General features: G+C 31.9%; 1 protein-coding gene across 4 annotated transcripts in view; it reads left to right on the forward strand.

Moving 5' to 3' along the window:
* Window positions 1–21,706, forward strand: part of LOC129908682 (tyrosine-protein phosphatase non-receptor type 4) — a 49,154-nt gene that overhangs the window by 20,384 nt on the left and 7,064 nt on the right. For all 4 annotated transcript variants that reach the window (XM_055985358.1, XM_055985355.1, XM_055985356.1 and 1 more), the window contains exons 3-4: window positions 16,459–16,748; window positions 21,415–21,522. In XM_055985358.1, coding sequence (XP_055841333.1) covers window positions 16,608–16,748; window positions 21,415–21,522 — 249 coding nt within the window. In that variant the 5' untranslated portion in view covers window positions 16,459–16,607. The remainder of the gene's footprint in view (window positions 1–16,458; window positions 16,749–21,414; window positions 21,523–21,706) is intronic.

The following is a 21,706-nucleotide window of genomic DNA, read 5'->3' on the forward strand; positions in this document are numbered from 1 at the left end:
ATCAGGATTAAGGTCTATATATACCTGGATCGAATTGAATCGGGATTTGTCGATCCGATCAGACTCGGGGAGCTGAATCGAATCGAAAACGTGCATATATAACCTACAGAATTGAAGACTTGAGATATCAGTTCTGGTGGTAATTGTGTGTGATTGTCTTCTTATTTAATAAACTCGTTGTATGTACAACATATGTACTATGTTATCTACTTTCTCTTGCCTTTGTTTTTTGTTAAATTTTTCTTTTTACTGTCTATATTTTTAAAAGAAAAATTAGATTCTACACTTAGGAGCAAAAAAATGGAATCAAACTTTTGCGTTTTTTTAAAACGTTAATTGGCCAGGATGTAATTGACATACATGAATGTTAATTGCACCATTAAAAAGCTTGAAACAAAGGCTTTAAATCAATACTATGAACTTTAAAACCCGTTCACTTTATAAGGATCCAATCAACATAAATGAAGCATGTAAGCAAAAAAAGACTGAAACTGAAAAAGAGAGTATCTGGAAAATTTAACATTTAGAAAAAAATGAAGTGCAATTTATTGACAGATAGCTATGATACTATCGTATGCATTTTGAAGTTTTTACCAACAATTAAAAGTAAAAAATTCAAGCTTTTAAATGAGACCATAAAACTTGAAGAAACATTATTTTATCCATTGAAATTTTTGTTTTATATAAAAATTATCTTTTTTGATTCCGTTTTTTTGCTCTTAAGTGTATTTCAATTCGATTCCTCGATCTGGTATAGTCATATACCTGGATCGAAATTTCGATTCCGATCTTTAAATCGGATATACAAACGGGGTAACTGTTTGGAAACCCTTTCTTCGAAAACAAAACAAACTAAAACAACAATGGTCAACAAAATTGACCTTTTTTTTGCCACAAGAACCAAGATATACTTTTCTAGAGGTTATGTCATGTGCTAAATTCAAATCTGAAGTTAGAAAAATTAGATTGGCTTCCGTTTTTGCAAATATTATGACTTCATATTCGACTTTAGCACAGCAAAAACCTATAGAAAAGTATATTTTGGTTCTTGTGGCAAAAACCTTGCTCACCAGTGCAATTAGAGTGGGACTTTATGTATAGAGATGCGACGAGAGAAGATTTTAAGGGAGTCTTATGAAGCGTGTAATCCAAGTTCTTTGAACTTTAAACTAATATTGAATAGCGACCTAAACACACTGCCAAGTTATGCCAAAATTAACTCAAACAGACAGAAGAGAAAGAAATCCTTCAAGTCATATATGGCCGTCGAATTTACTGGATATAAACCCAATAGAGTTGTTGTGTGAGGAGCGAAATCTGGGGACCTAGATAATTGCCCTTAATCAGAACCTGCGCTATGGGAGATATTACAGGACTGCTGGAATAATAAACCAACCACAAGAAACAATCAAAACATTTATAACTGAAATGCAAAGAATTGTAAAAAAAAGGATGCTTTTCAGGCAAAAAATCGTTTTACCCTTAGAAAGCTTCACAATTTAGTACTAAGCGCTATTTTGTTCAATACGCAATAATTGTTCAGTTCTCAGATTGTAAATATTATGAAATACATTTTGCTCGTTTTTTCTTCATAATCCTCTTGTTTACTTCCTATGTTTTAATTGTTACTTCTTGACATCATGGAAAATACATACAAAGATAATCTAAAAATTCTTTACCTCAACTTTATCAAAATATTGTCTCAAATGCGTATTTTTTTTTTTATTAAAGAACAGATAAACAAAGCCAAATTGCGTCTTGTTTTTTCCATTGATAAATTCTATAATCACTCGAAATACATTCACAAAAAACAATAACATAAAAAAGCACATGGCGTCAAAAATACTACGCAAATATTGAATTTCACAAAAAACATCGATCGAGTAGTGTCGTACATCAACTAGATGTAGTACAACAACAGATAAACTGTGAGTTTATTGTGTTAGTGTGTGGTTCGCATTCATGAATAGTTTTCAAATTTATTCAATCGAACCAAACACATCATCATCATCATATCATTTTTGTTTATCAAATTTTTGGATCGAAATTTAAATTCAGGCTCATTCATGGAATTGTTTTATCAGAGCACAGAGATGATGCATCTAGAAATATACATACTGGATTTAAAATCCTTAAAAATAATAAATACCAGCGGTCCACACAATTCAGACACAGAAATAGGTACCTTCTATTCATTATACACTGCTGACTTTGGTCCCACGTTTGAATATTTCCTAAAGGAGCTTAAAAAACATACAACAAGCATTTATCTTTTTTTTTTTAAGCTTCTATCTAGAAGACATAGAATCTTTTATAGAAGAAGTCCTATAAATTTATTTGTTTGTTACAAATTTAAGACTTGTTTATGTTGTTTTCTTTAAATCACTGCTGCGCCGCTGTACAAATCACATTAAATGAGACATCTTTGAATGGAGATGGAGGTGTGGAACAAAAATGGCATTTGAATGAGAAGCGCGCCATATGTGTGTGGCGTTGTTGTTGTGGGGGCGTCTAATAAAAGCGATTGTGAATCTTTTCGCTAAAGTATACTTAAGTGTATGTTTGTGTATTGGTGAAAATATTTATAAGATCAATGACTTTTAATTCGCTTTTTAAAGAAATACAAATCAATGAAAGGAATTTACATAAAATTGATATCAATGTGGAACTATTAAATTTTGTAAAATTGGGGAATTAATTTATTAGACTATTGCTTTAAAAAGAATCAAACTTTTTCCAATAAAAAGCATGCAAAACAAGAATTAAACCACTTATTTTTGTCAACAAAGTTACATACTTCGCTGTGTTTGTGTCTGCCTGTCAAAATAATACACATAGTTGTTGTACATACAATTAAATCATTATGTTTTTTTGCCTAGAAATAAAAAGACTCTCAAAGGTATGATTAAATACTTAGCCAACTTAATTGTTTTCAACCTGCCAGCACCAACACTACGAACTTTTGAGACTGCTGAAATTATCTTCAAGGAGTTAATTTCCACCTTTTTTTTTTTTTTGTGACAAAGACTTGACTATGGTTGTATGGAAAAGACATCTACTATTGAAAGTGGTAGGAGGCTCCTTGGTTCCACTACTTTCAGTTAAATATTCATAGCAGATTCTTGACTCAATCCTTTCTCAACCCAAATATAATTATTTTTAAAGTCAAAATAACAAACAAAAATGAAAATCATAGTCAGCTATGAAATTTTAGAATTTCAATTTGACAAATAAAATAAAATAAGTCAATGGAAAATTTTTTCTACTCAATTAAAAATATTTCAAATCAAGTTAGCATTGAATTTGATTTCAATGGAAAATTTTTTCCTATCAAAAAAATAAAAAAATATAAAAAAAAATCAAGGCAGCATTGAAATTGATTTCATGGAAAATTTTTTCCTATCAAAAAATAAAAAAAATATAAAAAAAATCAAGTCAGCATTGAAATCGACTTCAATGGAAAATTTTAGAATTTCATTTATCGAAATAAAATTCAATGGAAAATTTTCGTTTGCCATATAAATCATCAAATAAATATAAATTCTGGATATATGAGTCTTCCGTTGATGAACTTTTGGAACCATTATACAAAACCCGAAGAATACATCGAAAAATTTCAAGAAAAAAGGAAGAATTTTCAAGATTTTCAATCGAAATTCAACAAACCAAGGCAACATTTGGGCTCCTCCGTCACCGTCTCGTTCTTGGGCATGAAAGTTGGGCACATCAGCCAGTTTGTGTCAACACCTCGCTCGTCCTTGGGCACAAAAGTTGGGCTCATCAGCCAGATTGTGTCTATCCTTCACTTCTTGGAAGGATACAACACCCTCTAACTGACGAGCCCAACAATCGTACCCGGGCACTACAATCCGGCTTATCAGCTAGTTAATGTCTACCCCTCGCTTCTTGTAAGGATACAACATTACCCAACTGATAAACCCAACTGTTGTGCCCGACCTGAAAAGAAAATAAATAAATATTAGTCGTAAAGAAACATCTCATCTATCATGGAGACATTCGAAAATGATGTTGATGCCACCAGTTTCAACTGCTTCCACAACAGAATTGATATTTAATTGTCGTCATCTGCCAAGTTAAAACGGACGCGCCGATTAACCCGAACAAATTCAGTATTTATGGGTCCGTGAGTCACGAATGTCATTGAATTGACATGATATGTCAAGCCAAGATGTATGAAATATAAATGGGTCTTGCCCTCGATTGCCCTGTCGACCTCGATAGGCATAAGTCGTCGAATACCACAAACTTCTAAGGAACTATTTTTATAGAAAACATTTTTACCCGTATATTTGTGGATTCGTTCCATCGGATGTCGGAAAAAACATTCCATTACCGACGTGTAGAGCATTTTCATATGAGCCAGCGATTTTAAAAACATTTTAATGAAAAATCACAAACAGTTTTTAATTCACTCACTAAAAAAAAATAGCTCTCGTCGCTTTCGCTTCTAAATAGAAACTGATTTTATTCTGAATATTCAAACCTTATATAGATTTCTACGAAAGTCAATGCTAACGCTGATTTAAATTTTATTTTTTTTTTCGTTTCGTTTGAAATATCATAGCTGCCTTGATTTAAAATTTTTTTTATTTCGAATATTCGAATACGAAAAACTTTCCATGACAGCTTGATTGTTTGAAATTTCATAGCTTACTTTGATTTAAATTTTTTTATTTCGAATATTCGAAAATAGGAAAAATTTTCCATGACAGATTGAATATTTGAAATTTCATAGCTTACCTACTTAGATTTAAATTTTTTCTTTTAAATATTCTGAAAGTCATTGTGGAATCTCGTTAAATTGGACACAAACGAAACTATAGGTCTGTTCAAGTTATTGACATGTAGGAAGAAACATTGAGACTTAAAGGCACTAAATTTTACACTGTTACAGTGGTTGATTTCATAAGATTGTCCTTTTTTAGCATAATAATGTTATTTGAATGGGTTGAACTCAAGTTTGTCTTAGAATATCTTTAAAACGAAACTATGATCAAACATATCTAAACGCTCATGTAAATTAACAAAGCTAAAAAGAAAAGTACTGAAAAATTTTCCTTAAAAAGTTGCAAATAAGTTTAAAATCGGTTGCAAATCAATGAGAATTTATGTCTGACGGACTTTTGAGCTTGGATTAAAGCTCAGCGAAAAGGATTTCAAAACTCGACTGAAAGAATTCGACAGAACGAATTTGCAAACTAAAACATTTCAAATCGATTGCAAATGGATTTCAAACCAATTGCTAATTAGCAAATTGCAAAGACCTACAGCTCAGAGCTTTATTATTAGTTTTCTTATAGCTAGTAACAAATCGTTCCTCAAATAATTTAAGGAATAAAGTCTTAAAAGATTCAGCCAAAACTTAAAGTTTATGTAGGTAATACCTCATAAGCAAATGGCTGGGGCCTCCTTCTGACATAGTTCATATTTTTTCTTCAAAAAATATAGAATGGATGATTATTATCACATACGAGTATGAATAAATACCATAAAAGGCTTCTCACTACTAACAATTCAGCCATGGAAATAATAGCCATTCGAGCGTATTACTGTCACAGTTTGTTACAAGAATTTAGTTGTCGTTTTAGCGTGTAGGCTTTTATATTTCCCTTTAGGGTAAAATACTCGTATGGATGTAAAAAAAAAATAAATAACCAAACCCGGTGGAGGTAAGCACAGTCTCTCTCTTTATTGATATAGTGTTGTTATTTACTGACTCGTGACATAAATTGAAGTCTAGACTTTTGTAATATCAATTATGTGTAAAAAAAAACAAAATATTCCCCAATGTTAAAACTGCGGAAGCCTTTCAACATATTTAAATATCTAGCTGCTATGCAAATAATGTGGATGAATGTGGGTTGAATGAACTTTTTCGAGATGTTTTTTTAAGCCGGCAGTTTAATAGTTTAAATTTAAGTCAATTAGAAGATTCTTTGATCTAAGTAACTTTTTGTATGCTTTATTTAAAACTCAGTTTTAAGCGTTTTTGTGATTTTTAGTCCAAATACAGGCACAATTGTTACTCTATTTAAATAGATGTCTTTGTACCCTTACCTGTAATAATAATTAAACAATTAATATTTACATATATTTTTAAATAATTTAACAAATTATTGTCTCTAGACGCACTAAAAAGTGTGTATAAACGATTGAACTATAGTATATTTACATAATATACAAAGGTATACACACAACAAGCAATAAATTATTACGTATAGGTCTCTAAAAATGTGAAAGTGATAACATTTGAATAGCTCATTAAATTTGATGAGTATTTACTCCATTTTTGGAATAAAGTTTCTTCAAAGTTTTGAATTCTCCACTTAAGTACACAAATCAATTTAAGTGTATAGTTGCACAACTGATGATAACATCATAAATACTTCAACTAAGAGTGTGTATGTGTACACAATGCACTTGATATTGATAGCTATGGAACAAAATAAGATTTGTTGTTTTTTTATTCCTCAACAGACAATGAAAATGAGTCATCATTTAAGAATACGATTTCAAAAATTTGGTATCAAGATTGTACCATCATGAAAGTATTAATAGGTTTGCCAGACATTGAAAGGACAAGTTTCGAGAGGAGGAAACATTTTATGACGTTCAAGTTGCTTTGAATTTTATCCTTGAGGCTTAGGAACCAAAAACACAATTAAGGGATGGCTATAAAATATAAGTGAACTCTTAATGTTACCTAACCTACTCTAATTTTAACAGACGACGATGTTGCTTAGTGAAAAAGTGATGTTTTAACTGTCAAAGTAGAAAAAAAGGAAATTGGCTTGCAATTATTTTAAGCGACCTTGACAAATATTAAATTTAGGCTACTTTCATGAAAGAACTTGCATGTGTGGATTGAGAGTTACCACGATTTTTAATATAACGCATATTAATATGAGGAAATCAATGCAATTCGCATCCACCTCAAGGCAATACGTGGAACTATTTGCATCTCAACTTGCCTGATTATTTTGAAAGGATTGGAGAAGCAAGTAATATGACATTTAGAAGCAAGTTGGCTTGAAAGTTCCTTTTTATAACACTACACCAAATGCAAATACATTATTATAAGCTACTTACATGACAGAACTTGGCCGTGTGAATGGACGATTAGGTGCAAGTTTTTGCAAGCAAGTTGGAATAAATTCAAACTCTCTTAATAAAACACTCACTTTTTTACTTTTTGCTTCCTCAACTTGCATGTACGTCACATGTATTTTGAATTGATTAGAGGAGCAAGTATATAATATGAAACTGCCATCAAGTTGGCTGGCAAGTGAGTTACTTACGTGCCAGAACTTGCATGTGTGATTTCGGTTAAACTCATATTAAAGCAAAGTAAATCAATGCAATTAAAAACTACCCCACAGCAACACGTTCAATTTTCGGCAGGAAAGTAAGTAACCTATTCACACTTTTGATACTTGCATGCCAACTTGCATGCAATTTGAAACCCTTAGAAGTGCAAGTTAGCTACACATCACTAAGCAATAAGCATCCTTTAAATATGCCCATCCACAGGTCAATCACTCTAATAACCACTATCAGGTGTGACCTCAATTTAATGCAAAAAGATTGTATTTCAAAGATTCTACACCTTCCATGGACAAAAAAAAAAAAAGAATGACGTCCTTCCATTAAATACCTACATATTTTGTTTTCTTAAGTATTTCTGAATATTTCCTCTCCCTTTTGTTTTCGTCATCAAAATTTTAGTAGTTGAAATAAAAAGACAAACAATAAACGATCCAACAACTCATCACAATAACAGGATTACTTATATTTTTTCTTTGTTTTCTTTTTTTTTTTTTTTGAAGAAATTACCTTCGTGTTTTGAATTATTCAAGTGAAGATGAAGAAAAAAATGGTTGTAGTGGTGATGCGGCGGTTTAACTATGGTAATTTAACACCTGAAGGGGAAATTGTACTAAAGTACATTATAATACCTCGAAAAGGTATGTGCCCATCACAAGTGTTCATAATTCGGAGAAATACCCGCACGATCGCGGCATGTTTGGTTTTTTATCATTTTGTGTAAGTGATGGTTGAATATGAATTTAGAGGGATAGAGGTTTTGGAATTCTTATTTTCTATTTAACAATGATTCATTGCAAGTTCCGCTAAGATTGATATCGAAATTGAAGACAAATGACATGTCTATTTCAATATTTTACCTACTTGTTGTTGATATTATCGGTTGAAAATTTTCACATCAAACTAGAATATCTAGCTTATGAATAAAATTTAAACAGCTGGACACTCTTTATTTATTATAACATGTAAATGATAAATAACTTTGGCTTCCATGAATATTGAATAAAGCGAATAATTTTTGAAAAAAGTGATTGGCGTATCAAAACATTGGCATTGTGAAATTCTTGTTCACGGAAACAAATATCTTTGTCGAAAGAGATACACAATACCAAAATAGATATTTATCGATTCTATCGACTTTTATCGCATCGAAAGTTGAACGTTCTAATAGGCTCGTTAAACAAAACTATTTTTAAATCAATTTTATTAATTTGTTTACCTTTTTTTGCTTTATACCAGTTTTCTATAGGTGAATTTCGTCCACCTGCTTTCAAGTCGATTTCCAAACATAACCATGAATTTCAAATGCAACATCAACAACAAATTTCAACAACATTAATCAGTACATTGCCATTTATAAATCATACAAATTACAAGACAAACCTAAAATCACCTGTAAGAAAAAAAACAATAAATTTTGTACAAGACATTAGCCACTCAAATGTTCAACAATTTATTTAACAGCTTCCGATTTGAACCTCCAAAACACTCTTAAACGCCATTTAACAGTATGCGTGTGCACTGTGCATGTTCGCATACATGAATTTCCAATGCACTGTAGACACACACATTTCAAAAGTCATCGTTGGAGGTATAGACTCGAATAAATCTTAATGATTTATCCTCAATAAATCACTTATGCAAAGTGGAATACAACAAACCACATTCGTCTACTTTATACCCATGACAAATGCCATTAATAACCTTATGGTTATTCTATCTTTCGGTCCAAATCTTCCTGCTTGCCGTGTGTGATGGTGTATTTGTATCGTCGTTATCTTCTTCAGCGACTGACGACGGGAAATACCATCACCAGCAAGCACTCTTCAACTATAACTGAGTTATACATTCGTATAAAATTACTAACAAATTGGGAACACACAGCTAATACCCGATTATTGTCTGCATTTTCAATTTCATATCGAAACCTCAAACCGATTGCGAAATGTCGCAGCCAAACTGCTGTCGATATTGCAATCGCAAGCCAAGCACTTGCTGAGCTTAACTCTAAAACCTAGAAAGGCAAAAGCATTGAACCCAGCGTGACATCGAATCAAAATTGAATGAAAAAAAAAAAAAAAACAAATAATTTCTCAACTTCTATTTAAACGTTTTCCCTTTCTTTTTTTTTGTTAGATTTTCGTATATAGAGAAGGGAACGGATCAAGCGATTTTTTTAGCTATGCTATATAACGATTTCACATAAAACAAAGAGCATAAAATGATTCCCTTTTCCGAGCGCACTACTTTCTCATTGTCTATAATACTCTAATCCACTTGACTGCAGTGCCACCGCTTAAAAGTTCAGATTACAGCCTTCGAAGAAGGCAACCGACCTCTCCATAGCTGCAATGAGATGGCACAAGTGCTATATTCTCTGCTATTTTAATACATTTGTAGCTGGTGCTATGCTGTGTGCTACTGGTGGAATAAGGTATGGAACTGCCCTGCCCTGCTACTACTACTACTTAATCGTCTATATAGTCTCGGGAGGGGGCTTTAGGGTCTTGGCGACAACGGGTATAGTAGAGATTGCGAATCTGTGGAAAATCTTTTCATTGCATTGTGTGTTCAACAGAGAGATGGGAATCTTTTAATCCGGCCGTCATTGACAATTTTCTTCTTTTATTCATTTTTTTTTGTTCTCTTTATGCCTCTTATTAAAAAAAAAATAAGAAGAAGAAAAAAAAAACTATTGTGGTTGAATCTTGGAAGAGGCTTTTATCTGGAATTTTTGTTCTACATTTAAACAATACAGAGTACGGGTCAGCGGTCTATCAACCACAGGCCACAGCCCACAGCAGAGACTATTATTTGCTCTGTGTAATCACAACATTATAAAATGAAACTAACCGTAAGTTATTTTGTGTAGGTCTTGGAAAATTAATATTAGGTATGTTATGGAAGACAAAGATAATGCGATGTTTGTTGTAAAAGCTTGACTTTAAAAACATGGGTTGTCAAGGCTTAAATTTGTTTAGTAAGGATGCCATCAGACGATATTCACATTGACAATTGGACTCACTCCGCCGACTTATTTTGACATATTTGAGAGTCTGTAGACGTTAAACGCTATCTCTTACCCACTATGAAGTGCAAATGAAAAAGCAACAAAGAAACTTCAAAATGAGTCGGGGGCAAGAGCTCATTGTGAACACCGTCTTAAGCCAGAACTATAATTGGCGGATGGAGTCGGAAGCTACTGTCAATTGTTGTTGTTTTCCATAAGTTTTCATCCGACGAGTGCGCTCACAACCGCACTCGACGGATGAAAACTTATGGAAAACAACAACAATTGACATTAGCATCCGACTCCATCCGCCAATTATAGTTCTGCCTTTAAGCTGAAATACCGTTAGTCAAAATTTGATTTTAATGTCAAAAAGACCAAAGATAATGGATCTGTTTGGATACTGTCTAAAACTGAAATACTTTTACTTTTTGAACATTTTCGAACGCAATTCCTGTTTTGGTACCTTAAAACTGGGTAGTTTTGTACACTTATGTTGAAAAAAGTAGACATTTCTGTTTTAGGCAGTACCAGAACAGACCTAAGTAATAACTGTCGGATCGATTTGCCATTTTCTTATCTCTGTCATTTTTAAATTTAGGTGTGTTCGATTTGTTTTCAAATAATGTTGCAAAACTAGTTAAGTTTTAAAATATGAGTCTGGGGAACACAAACATAATTTATTATCGAATTTAAACATGCTCAACAAAGTTACCTGTTGGATTATAGAATTATTCCTACAGCAAAGTCTACAGAAATTGCAAATCTGTAACATTTAAGTAAACATATTACATATTTCTGTGAACAAATTCTATTAAAATTTTCTTTCTGTTTAATTTTGCGTTCGCGGTATTTCTGGAAATATGGATTTGTTATCAAAATGTACCAGTCTGCAAAATTCCAAAGAATTTTGTTTGAAAGTAACACAATCAGTAACGGAAAACAAGTTTAATATTCTCTAATTAAATTAAGACATCCGCTTATAAGTTACAGCCATTAACGTTTTTAAAAGACTAATACTATCACACGTCATGAAGTTTTTTATTGACTTAATAATAATTGTTACAAATTCCTTAAAAATGCCCCCATCTATTTTAATTATAACTCTTGTCGACTTTCTTGGATTCAGTTAAATGAAGACCTTCTTTTTATTTGAATAGTTTTTTTTTTTTTTTTGCTTTTAAAGTGCATAGTCCATTCTGGGACATTATACGGGTATTTTTTTTTATCAACATACCCTGATATTGGTTGATTGCTTACTTATATTGATTTCTAGAAATTAATTCCAGAAACATAAATATAAATCGAATTGATAGAGCTGTCATCGATGGACAAATTGATGATATTGATATCGGTAGTTAATCAAACGATATATTTTGTTGGTTTTTTTTTTTCTCTGAGAAAGAATACCATTGTCAATAAAATAAAAATGATTATTCTGAATACGATACACTTATACGGAACTGAATAAATTATTTTATGTTTATTTAACATGTGACAATTTGCATGTATCACACAGAAGTAAAATTCGTTCATCTCTCCTCTTTGCTTTCACTCTGTCACGTAAAGTTAAACAGAACCAAAATATAATAAATTTTATTTGCTAATGTTTTTTTTTCTCCTTTTTTTTTTTTTGTTCTGTATAAATATAGATTTTTCGGCGAATTAATACGAATCTTATTGTGTATTTGCCGTGCTAATATTTAAAAGAGTATAGAGCGAAAAGACAAGGAAAAAAAAAACATTATCATAAATTCACATTCTCGGTATTTAACGAACTCATTTTTTTCAATACTCTTATATTCATTTGCATACCATGTGTATAGTTGTTGGTTAGTTTGCATGCTATAGTTTTTATACTTAAAGCTTAACAAAAAAATGATTTGTTTATTAATAGCATTTATAGCTTTTTTCTTTACTGACGTCATAAATCCAACCAACAATGTGGAACAAAAGTTTAAAACCAATATGTTATTTTATTTGAAAAGAATAATAATGAAACAGTGAAGTTTTGGAATTCTATAATTTTTAAATTAAATAAAATTCGATTTTACCTATTTCAGAAATATAATTGTTAAAAATACAAAAGATCAAAAAGTAGTCAAACAAACCTTTAAAATATTTTAAGTCCCAATCATAAAAAAGTATGCAATGTCAAAAATGAACGAAACTCTCATTTCCGTTCGGTCAATTGGGAATTGCTAAAGTTGAAATGCGCTACCGGTGGTCAACATTTGTACTGAGTTGTTGAGGCAGAAGAAACTATAGCGTTGTGTTAAATGTCAACAGAAGTCAAGCCATCTTTTTTTTGGCACGGACGCCTTCTTAGCAAATTCTGAAGCCTAGTAGGCGCTAGTTTTTTCCGCTTTAGAAACTCATTTCAACTGTTGACCAGTACGGAGTAGAAAAATGGCGGCCACATACAGAGACAACACAAAATTAAAGATTGCGGAACTAATTGTCTTCGGGATAAACAAAGTTGAAATGCTCTATCTGTGGACAAAATTTGAAAGTGAAATAATTTCAGATGACAGTTTTTTTTACAAACAAAAAACGATTTTACAATTCTGAGATTAAGGTTACCATTAATTCAGACTCTGTTGACTAAGGGCTCAATTATAGGTATCAGTAAAATCCATCAGTAAAAATTGAAACATCAGGAATCTGAAATCTTTAACTGATGAGCGTTTATAGCAATCAGTAAATTTACGTCATTAAATTGAATGTTTATTTGACATTCGCGCCTCAAGCAATTTTTTACTGTTGATTTTATCAGTAATTATTTTAATAATGGCAGCGGAACAGTAAAAAAAATGGAACGCCATCAGTAAAACGAAATGGAATATATTTTGGCATTTGGCAGTCAGCTGTTCAGTAAAATGAAACTTATCAGTAAAATTTATAACATGAATTTGTGTATAAAATTTAACACAAAATGCATTGATTCTTTTTGAAAAAATTAGTGGATATATGTTTTCAATTTATTTCATCAAAATTTTCCCCAAAATATAAGATTAAAGTATTCAAAACAGCAAAAACAAAATTTTTACTGATGGATTTTACTGATAGCTATAACTGAGCCCTAAGGGCAACACCCGTAGGTATTGCCCCCAATCCCTAACTGGAAATTTTAAAATTATTTAAACAAATTTTTCTAACTTTTTGACCACACTGTAAATAAACATTACTAATATTATTGTTTGTTCTAAAATTAACACAAAGCGAAACAGTAGAATGAGTGACATTTTTATTAGAACATTTGGATTCTCGTATACATATTGTGTACTCTAAAGAAAAAGAATTCCAGAAAAATTCTCACAAAGGCATAATATATTTCTTTCGGAAGAAAATGGTATTCGCAAAAGAATGCTTTAAAAAATCTAAAGGTAAAAATATCGAAAAAAAAAATAATCGAACATTTGCAATATTTGTGCTGGAAAAAAATTCTATGAAACAGTTTTCGCATATAAATCTGCCAACATGTGTTATTTTTTAAAAACACATTTTTGTTGTTATATAACAATTTGAATGTTTTTAATATTTTTTTTTAGTGGGAAGTGTAAAGAATTAAAATTCTTCCGATCGTTTTCAATAATAGCACGTGTGTACAAAAAAAAGTTTTGGTCAGTAATAAATTAGGTGTTTATTCTTTTAGTTAAACCTATTGCACAGGTTAAGATTTTATGAAGTCAGTATTACCAATGAATTGTATGAAAAATCAATAAATTCATTAAAAAAAAAAAAAACATTTAACACATTCCGCCAAGTTTTTTCTGCAACAATTATAAAAAAGAATAAATCTAAAGCCCCAACATTGTAAATAATAAGAGAGTGTGTGAACAATTCCTTTAAGCTTGCAAAACCACTTAATGTGTTAGGGCCCTTAAAAGCTAGTTAAGTGGGTTATACTGCCCTGGTTCTGAATGCACTCATTTCGTTCAATTCAAAATAACAACGAAAAGTAATTGGAATTTCACAATTTCGTAACTTTTGATTAAATATGAGAATTAATTAAAGTTTTAAATAAAAAAGGTAAGATTTAAAGTAATTTAAAAATTTAATCATACTTAAAATATTAGTTCTATTTGGGTATTGCCTAAAACAAAAATATTGGTACTTTTTTTCAACATTTTTAACCCAATTCCTGTTTGGGTACTCTGAAACTGTTAAGTTTTTTTATATGTTGAAAAAAGTTGAAAATATTTCAGTTCAAGGCCATCGCCAAACAGGCCTAAATTTAAAGCAAACTTAGCAAAGATTTGTGCGTATATTTTTATTATTTTGTTACAACAAAAACCTCCAAAAACCTCCAAAAACCTTAGTGATGTATCCAAATTCATCCCCGGGTTCAAAACAGACCACCTGAACTTAAGTTCTGATTTTTTTAGAGTTTTTGAATGGTCAAATCTCAAATGTCATTAAAAATGAGGTGATATTTAGTTCTGACCAATCAGAGCCTCAAAGAGTTCAGAATTTAAATGAAGTTGACCTGTTAGAGAGGTGGAGAGCCTGTGCAATGCAAAACGTGAAACTTTTTTTTATAGGTGCGCTAGTTTTGCTTACTTCGATGAGCTCCTGGTACATTTCATTTTCATTTGATGGCTGCCAATGAAGAAAGCGCACATGATTGTGGCCCGCGGCATTAAAATTGGATAAGTGTTGCGAGCGTCCTCTATCAATGCATATGACGTTACAATGTAGGTAGGTAGGGTGGCCTGTGTTGAACTCGACCAATTTCTTTAGAAAGGTTTGAATGTTACCCGTTTTCCTTAAAAAAAATTTAAAAAAAAGATAGATTGAGGGATGTAACGGGTGTGATTTTCTAACGTCACATCCGTTACATCTTATTTAAAGATATTCTCAGACAGAACAATATGTAGGTATGCATGCATTTTTGCTTTCGTAAAAAGTAAAGTGGCGATAGTAGTTTACCACCTCCAAAGGTACAGGCTAACAATGCATTCGATACTTCCTTAAAACCATCAATCTATCTTCAATCTATTTTTAAAAAGGTACGTAGTTGGTTTATAGCGGTCAGATGGATCTATATATTAGCTGTGTTTTATTTTCCTCGTGATCCAGATCAGGGGTCAAATCACCGCACACGATTACGATCATACGTTAACGTTTTGACTATTGCTCTCTCTATTTAATCAGTAGAAAAAGATAGGGACACATAGCAACCATACGTTAACGAACTTATGCCGTACTTCGACCCCAGATCATTAATTTATTTGCGAAACAATAACAAAACAAAATTCTGCTTTTGTTGTAAAGCTAATAAAAACAATGATCTGATCCGGATCACGAGGAAAATAAAATTCAGCTATTATGCACTTTTAAAACCAGATTTTTAAGTATTCGGTAAGATCATTGTTAGCTTCAACAAACGGCAATATTATTTCACTATAATTCGCAATTGCCTCCGGTGTGCTATCACACAACTCACACCCAAAAATGTACTCTTGGCTCTCATACTTAAATTTAATTTCTCAGTCAATGTCCCATTATTCAACCTACATTATATATCTTAAATGAATGAACTCAAATTGCTGCAATTGTCTCTGTTCTCAGCAAAAAAAAATAAAATTTCGATCGCGTGATTAGTACCATGGCAAGTAACTTTTACTGCCTTCCGTCATGATAAGTAGCATTTTAATTGGACCGTTAAATAAGTGCCACTAACCAAGCAACTTAAATTAATCAACAACAAAAATATCTTAAAAAACAAATTCAAAAGAAACATATCTATCGAAACAAAAATGACGCAACTACAAAATCCAAGAACTCCAAATATCTCAGCGTACATTAAATGTCTGGGGCTTTCCGTTTGGTCGGCGCACATCAATCGACCAAGTTGTAAGAAATGCAATTTTTGTCGTCTCGACATAATGTTATAAAATAAAAATTTAAAAAAAAACTTATCATGGGGACCCATAACCGGAAGTTATGAAGTTTGATTCCGATTCGGAAGGAATATCAATTAACTTTATTCCAACCCAGCCCGTTCAGGCAATTCCAAAAAAAAACTCTTCTCATTAAAAAATATTAAAAACAAATTAAGTTTATTAAACGCTTTCTCTTTTTTGTTTGTTTCTTTATAGCAAATTGTCCAATTGATGAAAAGCCCTCAACACCGCCATCATCAAATTTATCGAAAATAACAACAACAACATTAAAAACATCAACTACTATCACAGCAGAAAAAACAACAAGAAAAAGAAACTCCAACAAGTTGAAATTATGGACTGCAATGCTTGAACGGTTTCGTCTAGGTGGATTGAGTGGGACCTATCGCATTCGTAGTGCAGAGCTGGCGCGCGATAAGAAACAACGACAACAATGTGTCACTGTACTATTCCTAGATGACAGTACACACACCTTTCGGATTGATGTAAGAATATATTTAGTTTTCTTTTGAATTGAGTATTTGTAAGAAAAAAACCCTTTTTTTAACAATAGGGTACACTTTTGTACATTCGACTTTGAAGAATGTAGTAGCCACTAGGATTACAAGGAATAAAGTATTTAAATCTTTCCAATTAGAGCTGGATTGTTTCAAAAAATGTGTCAATTTAAGAACTCGAAAATGTCAACCTAGAGATTGACTTGTCGCTCAACGTATTTGAAAGCCTGCTTTGTCGCAGCAATGACACATAGGGAAAGCAGCCGAGTTCTCAATAGTCTTTAATTCTAAGATTTTATTTATGTCACTGAAATATTCACTGCCCAGAGAAAGGATTTTGAAGTGTTAAGGGATTCAGCTTCGCCTTTACTCGCTCCTCAATGTTAAGCTTCCAGCTCAATCTAGAATTCAAAATCTCAACTAAATACTTTGCTCTAAAAGAAAGTGATGAGATTTGACTGTTAAGCTGAGATAAAAAGACGGTAGAAATTTAGTTTAGTTGTAAATAGTTAACTTAGTTGCGTCTACTGAAAAGGGTAAGGCATGAGCAGAGAAGATGTTGGATTGTTTCTTCTTCTTCCTCATCAAAGCAACTTCTGCAGAAATCATTTAAGACTATGCCAAGTCTTATGACGTGCTTACCTATGAGACATTGTCCTGTTACAACACCTATTACACAGCTGAAATGCAATCTGCTTAGAGACAATACATTTTTTGAATGTTGGATCGAGCTTAGGCCAGATCTGCTTGGTCGTTTGGCATGTTATAATGTTTGACCATCTTATGTTTGTTGCCTCTATAGCTTCTTGCTTCAGCATGAGTTTCAGTTTTGACTAATCGCGGGTAAAAAATTTCCTGCAAATAGAATAACCTAACCATACGTGGTATAAGGTACGTTTTCCGGAGATATATTTCAGCTTCCTTATATGCCTTCTGGAGTGAGTGGAAAGTATTGTTTGCTTTTTAACGAACCATTTGTTGCATTTTCGGAGCGGTTGTCAAAGCTGAGTAATATTAATTGAGTTCCAACGGAATGGCAACCCAAAATTTAATAATTTGAAAGTAAAAGCTATATTCAACAGCGAGTGTGAAGCAATTAATGTAGTCTTTTCTAATGCACGGAATTTAAGCCTGTTTTCGGTATTATATTAAAAGCTTTAAACAACACAATTTATTGTAGCTTCTCGTTGTGTTATTTTTTAATTTCTCTCAGCATTTAATTTTCATATTAATTTCATGAGCACAGGGAACCATTAGTTTTTGTGGAGTGTGAGGTGTGGACATACAAACACTTCCATTGGTGATAATTACAAAATAACAATTGAAGTCTATTACGACAACGAACTAATGTTTGTGGTGTTTCTTCTTTTTTATTTGTTTTTCTATTCCCCACAGTCGTGAAGGCTTTTTTTTTTACTAGCCGGCCGGCCGGCGAGGTGCGGCAGCAACAAAATTACCATGCACAACGGATGTAGTTTTCTTGGGATTCCGCCCAGTTTAGTTGTTGTTGTTGTCTGTTTTTTTTTTGTGTTTTGTCTTTAGTGCCGTCTGAGTCATTTATTTGACGTGCGCAAAACACGAATTCTCAAGGAATACAACTATACTCGTAATATGCTACTACATGCATGTAAAAAACCATTCAGTCGAACAAACAACAAAAATAAATACAAATATCAAGGGCTGCAAAATATATATTAACATCTGATATGAATTCCGACACAAAAATTCGAAATTTATTTGTGTTATAAATATAATTTCTTCAAGTTCAAATAATTTTTAAAAATAAACATAAAATGTGAGAAGGTAAATTTAATGAGCATGTTGATAGTTGCGATTAGGGTTTGATTTACGTAAATGAGAGACATTTCAAAGTTTTGGTTTAGATTAAAGATAATCTAAAAATGTTTTATGTTCATGTACAATAGCAGCAGTTACATATGTAAGTGTAGCTCAATCTAGGTATGTACATACATAGCTGAAGAAATATTTATAATTTTAAACAAAAGTTGGTTGGGGGAAAATATTGAGTTGTTAGGATAAAAAAAATAGGCTCCGCGTATTTAGGCCCCAGGAAATAAGGCGCAAATAACGATCTTTAAATTGTTAAAAAATTATTAGTAAGTAACAGAATAGCTGAAAAATATCGCAACAACTGTTTTAAAAATCCTTGAGGAACAATTCTAAAAGTTCCGTCTTTAAAGTTATTATGTTTAAAAAATTATTGAAAATATTATTGTTATTTTAATTTAAAATAACAGAAGAACATTAAGTTGATTCAACTCCAACTCTTATCAAATCTTAAACATCAAACAATTTCCTCTAAATTACAAGCTATTTCCTTTACTTTCAATTTGAAAACAATAGAAACAATATATAAAATTTTATTTTCAGTACCTAGACAAGATCATTAATTAATTTTAAACTTAGCAACAAATTCTTATCTATTGAAATATGCATGCATTAACAATAAACAGTACATACAGCTGTGTTCAAAATAATAGTAGTGCCTGCATCAAAATAACATTTTTTATAATTACGGTGCTTCTACGGTTAAAAATTTAGTTTCTTTGATGTCAAAGTTTGTAACGGTCAATTACTAATAAATGTATCATAGTTTTAAAATGAAAAAGAAGGTTCCAAATAATTTTTCATTGACTTTTGGTTGTTCTTTCTAATTTGACCTGTTCAAAATAATAGTAGTTAAAGTTATTTTTGAAGAATTTAAAAGCGGTTTATAACATAGAATATTTATTTTTGGTTTAAAAGTAAGTACTCATATAATATGAACAATTTTTCAACAAAAAACGATTTGTTTCGGTTTTAATCTATTTAAAGTTCGAAGAGCAAAACACTGCAGTTCGGATAGCGGAAACTTTTACGAAAGCTGCTTGAAGAAGGGAAAACCTACTTGGAAATTCAAGGTTTTATGAGGATGCTCCCCTGCAATGGTAGCCAATGCAATAAACTCAACGAAAAACCCCAAACGCGCGGTAGAAAAAGAAAAAAGACCGTCGTAGATGACAGGCGTACTGTCCAGATGAGCAAAGTTGAGCCTTCAGCATCGTCGTTTCGAATCCAGAAGGCTTTAAGCCTGGATTGCAGTGCAGTGAACATTCGGAGGCGACTGTTAGAGATTAATTTGTACGCTTGAAGTCCACGAAAAGTTCTGTGAAACATGTTAAAAAGCGTATCCAGTTTGTAAAAGATTACATAAACTGGCCAGCGAAGTAATAGCGTAACATATTGTTTACTGATGCGAGCAAATTTGTCCTCTTTGGTGGTACTGGATCTCCAGAATACGTCCGATGTTCCAAAGTATACGACGGAAAAAGTTAAACATGGAGGGTCGAAAATTTTAGTATTTTAACATATTTCTTTGTTAACAACGGTACTTTATGTGAACTTCAAGCGTACAAATTAGTCTCTAACAGTCGCCTCCGAATGTTCACTGCACTGCAATCCAGGCTTAAAGCCTTCTGGATTTGAAACGACGATGCAGAAGGCTCAACTTTGCTCATCTGGACAATACGCCTGTCATCTACGACGTTCTTTTTTCTTTTTCTACCGCACGTTTCGGGTTTTTCGTTGAGTTTATTGCATTGGCTACCATTGTAGGGGAGCATCCTTATATAACCTTGAATTTCCAAGTAGGTTTTCCCTTCTTCAAGCAGCTTTCGTATAAGTTTCCGTTATCCGAACTGCAGTGTTTTGCTCTTCGAACTATAAATAGATTAAAACCGAAACAAATCGTTTTTTGTTGAAAAATTGTTCATATTATATGAGTACTTACTTTTAAACCAAAAATAAATATTCTATGTTATAAACCGCTTTTAAATTCTTCAGAAATAACTTTAACTACTATTATTTTGAACAGGTCAAATTAGAAAGAACAACCAAGAGTCAATGAAAAATTATTTGGAACCTTTTTTTTCATTTTGAAACTATGATACATTTATCAGTAATTGACCGTTACAAACTTTGACATCAAAGAAACTAAATTTTTAGCCGTAGAAGCACCGTAATTATAATAAATGTTTTTTTGATGCAGCCACTACTATTATTTTGAACACAACTGTAGATGTAAAATTGCAAGTCGTTTCTATAATTATTTTTCATATCACTTAAAACAAACTTATTAATTAAAATCCCTATGATTGAATAATAAAAGTATTTCTGCAAAAAAATGATCAAGTATGATATAATTTTTGTAAGAATTTTTTTTAAGAAATCACAAAAAAAAAGGAGGAAATAAAATAAACCATAATATCTACTTCAAATGATATCATATCACATTCCTCCACCCTGATAGTAAAATTCAAAATAAATATGACATTAATATTGAAATTCCTATATTGCCGTCGTATATCAGTGAATGAGTTTGATAGCTTATTTCCTAATGCAGTTTAAGTAATAAAAACAAAAAAGGGGGAAAAGATAATATTCCTTTTTACGACATAACCAGATAAGGCCAATTGAACGTGACTCAAACCCATTGTACTTAATCACACAATAGTAGGCATAATCTTGGAAAACCATTAAAACAATAAAAACAAACCAAAACACACCCATTAGCGTATCATTCTCAAGATAATAAAAATAAAATATCCACAAAAGAAAAACTATCACTTTCACATTTCAATGTCTATCTTTACAGAAGCGTGCGAAAGGCGCTGAATTACTCGACCAAGTTTTTCAGTTTCTCGAGCTATCCGAAAGGGACTATTTTGGCCTGCTATTTCCACAAAAACCTGGTGATGTTGTCGTAAGTATTCTATTAAATTAATTACTCTTCCATTCCAATTGTCATTCAATTTAAATCCCAAAAAAAGGAAACTATAAAATCCGTTTGGATTAAAAATCACAACGGACTTGTGGTTATTTTTTGTTGATTCATACAAATTGCCAATTGTGATGGAAATCGTTCAAATACTTGAACTAGATATAAA

This window comes from Episyrphus balteatus, chromosome 2, assembly GCF_945859705.1.
Source record: "Episyrphus balteatus chromosome 2, idEpiBalt1.1, whole genome shotgun sequence".
NCBI lineage: Eukaryota > Metazoa > Arthropoda > Insecta > Diptera > Syrphidae > Episyrphus > Episyrphus balteatus.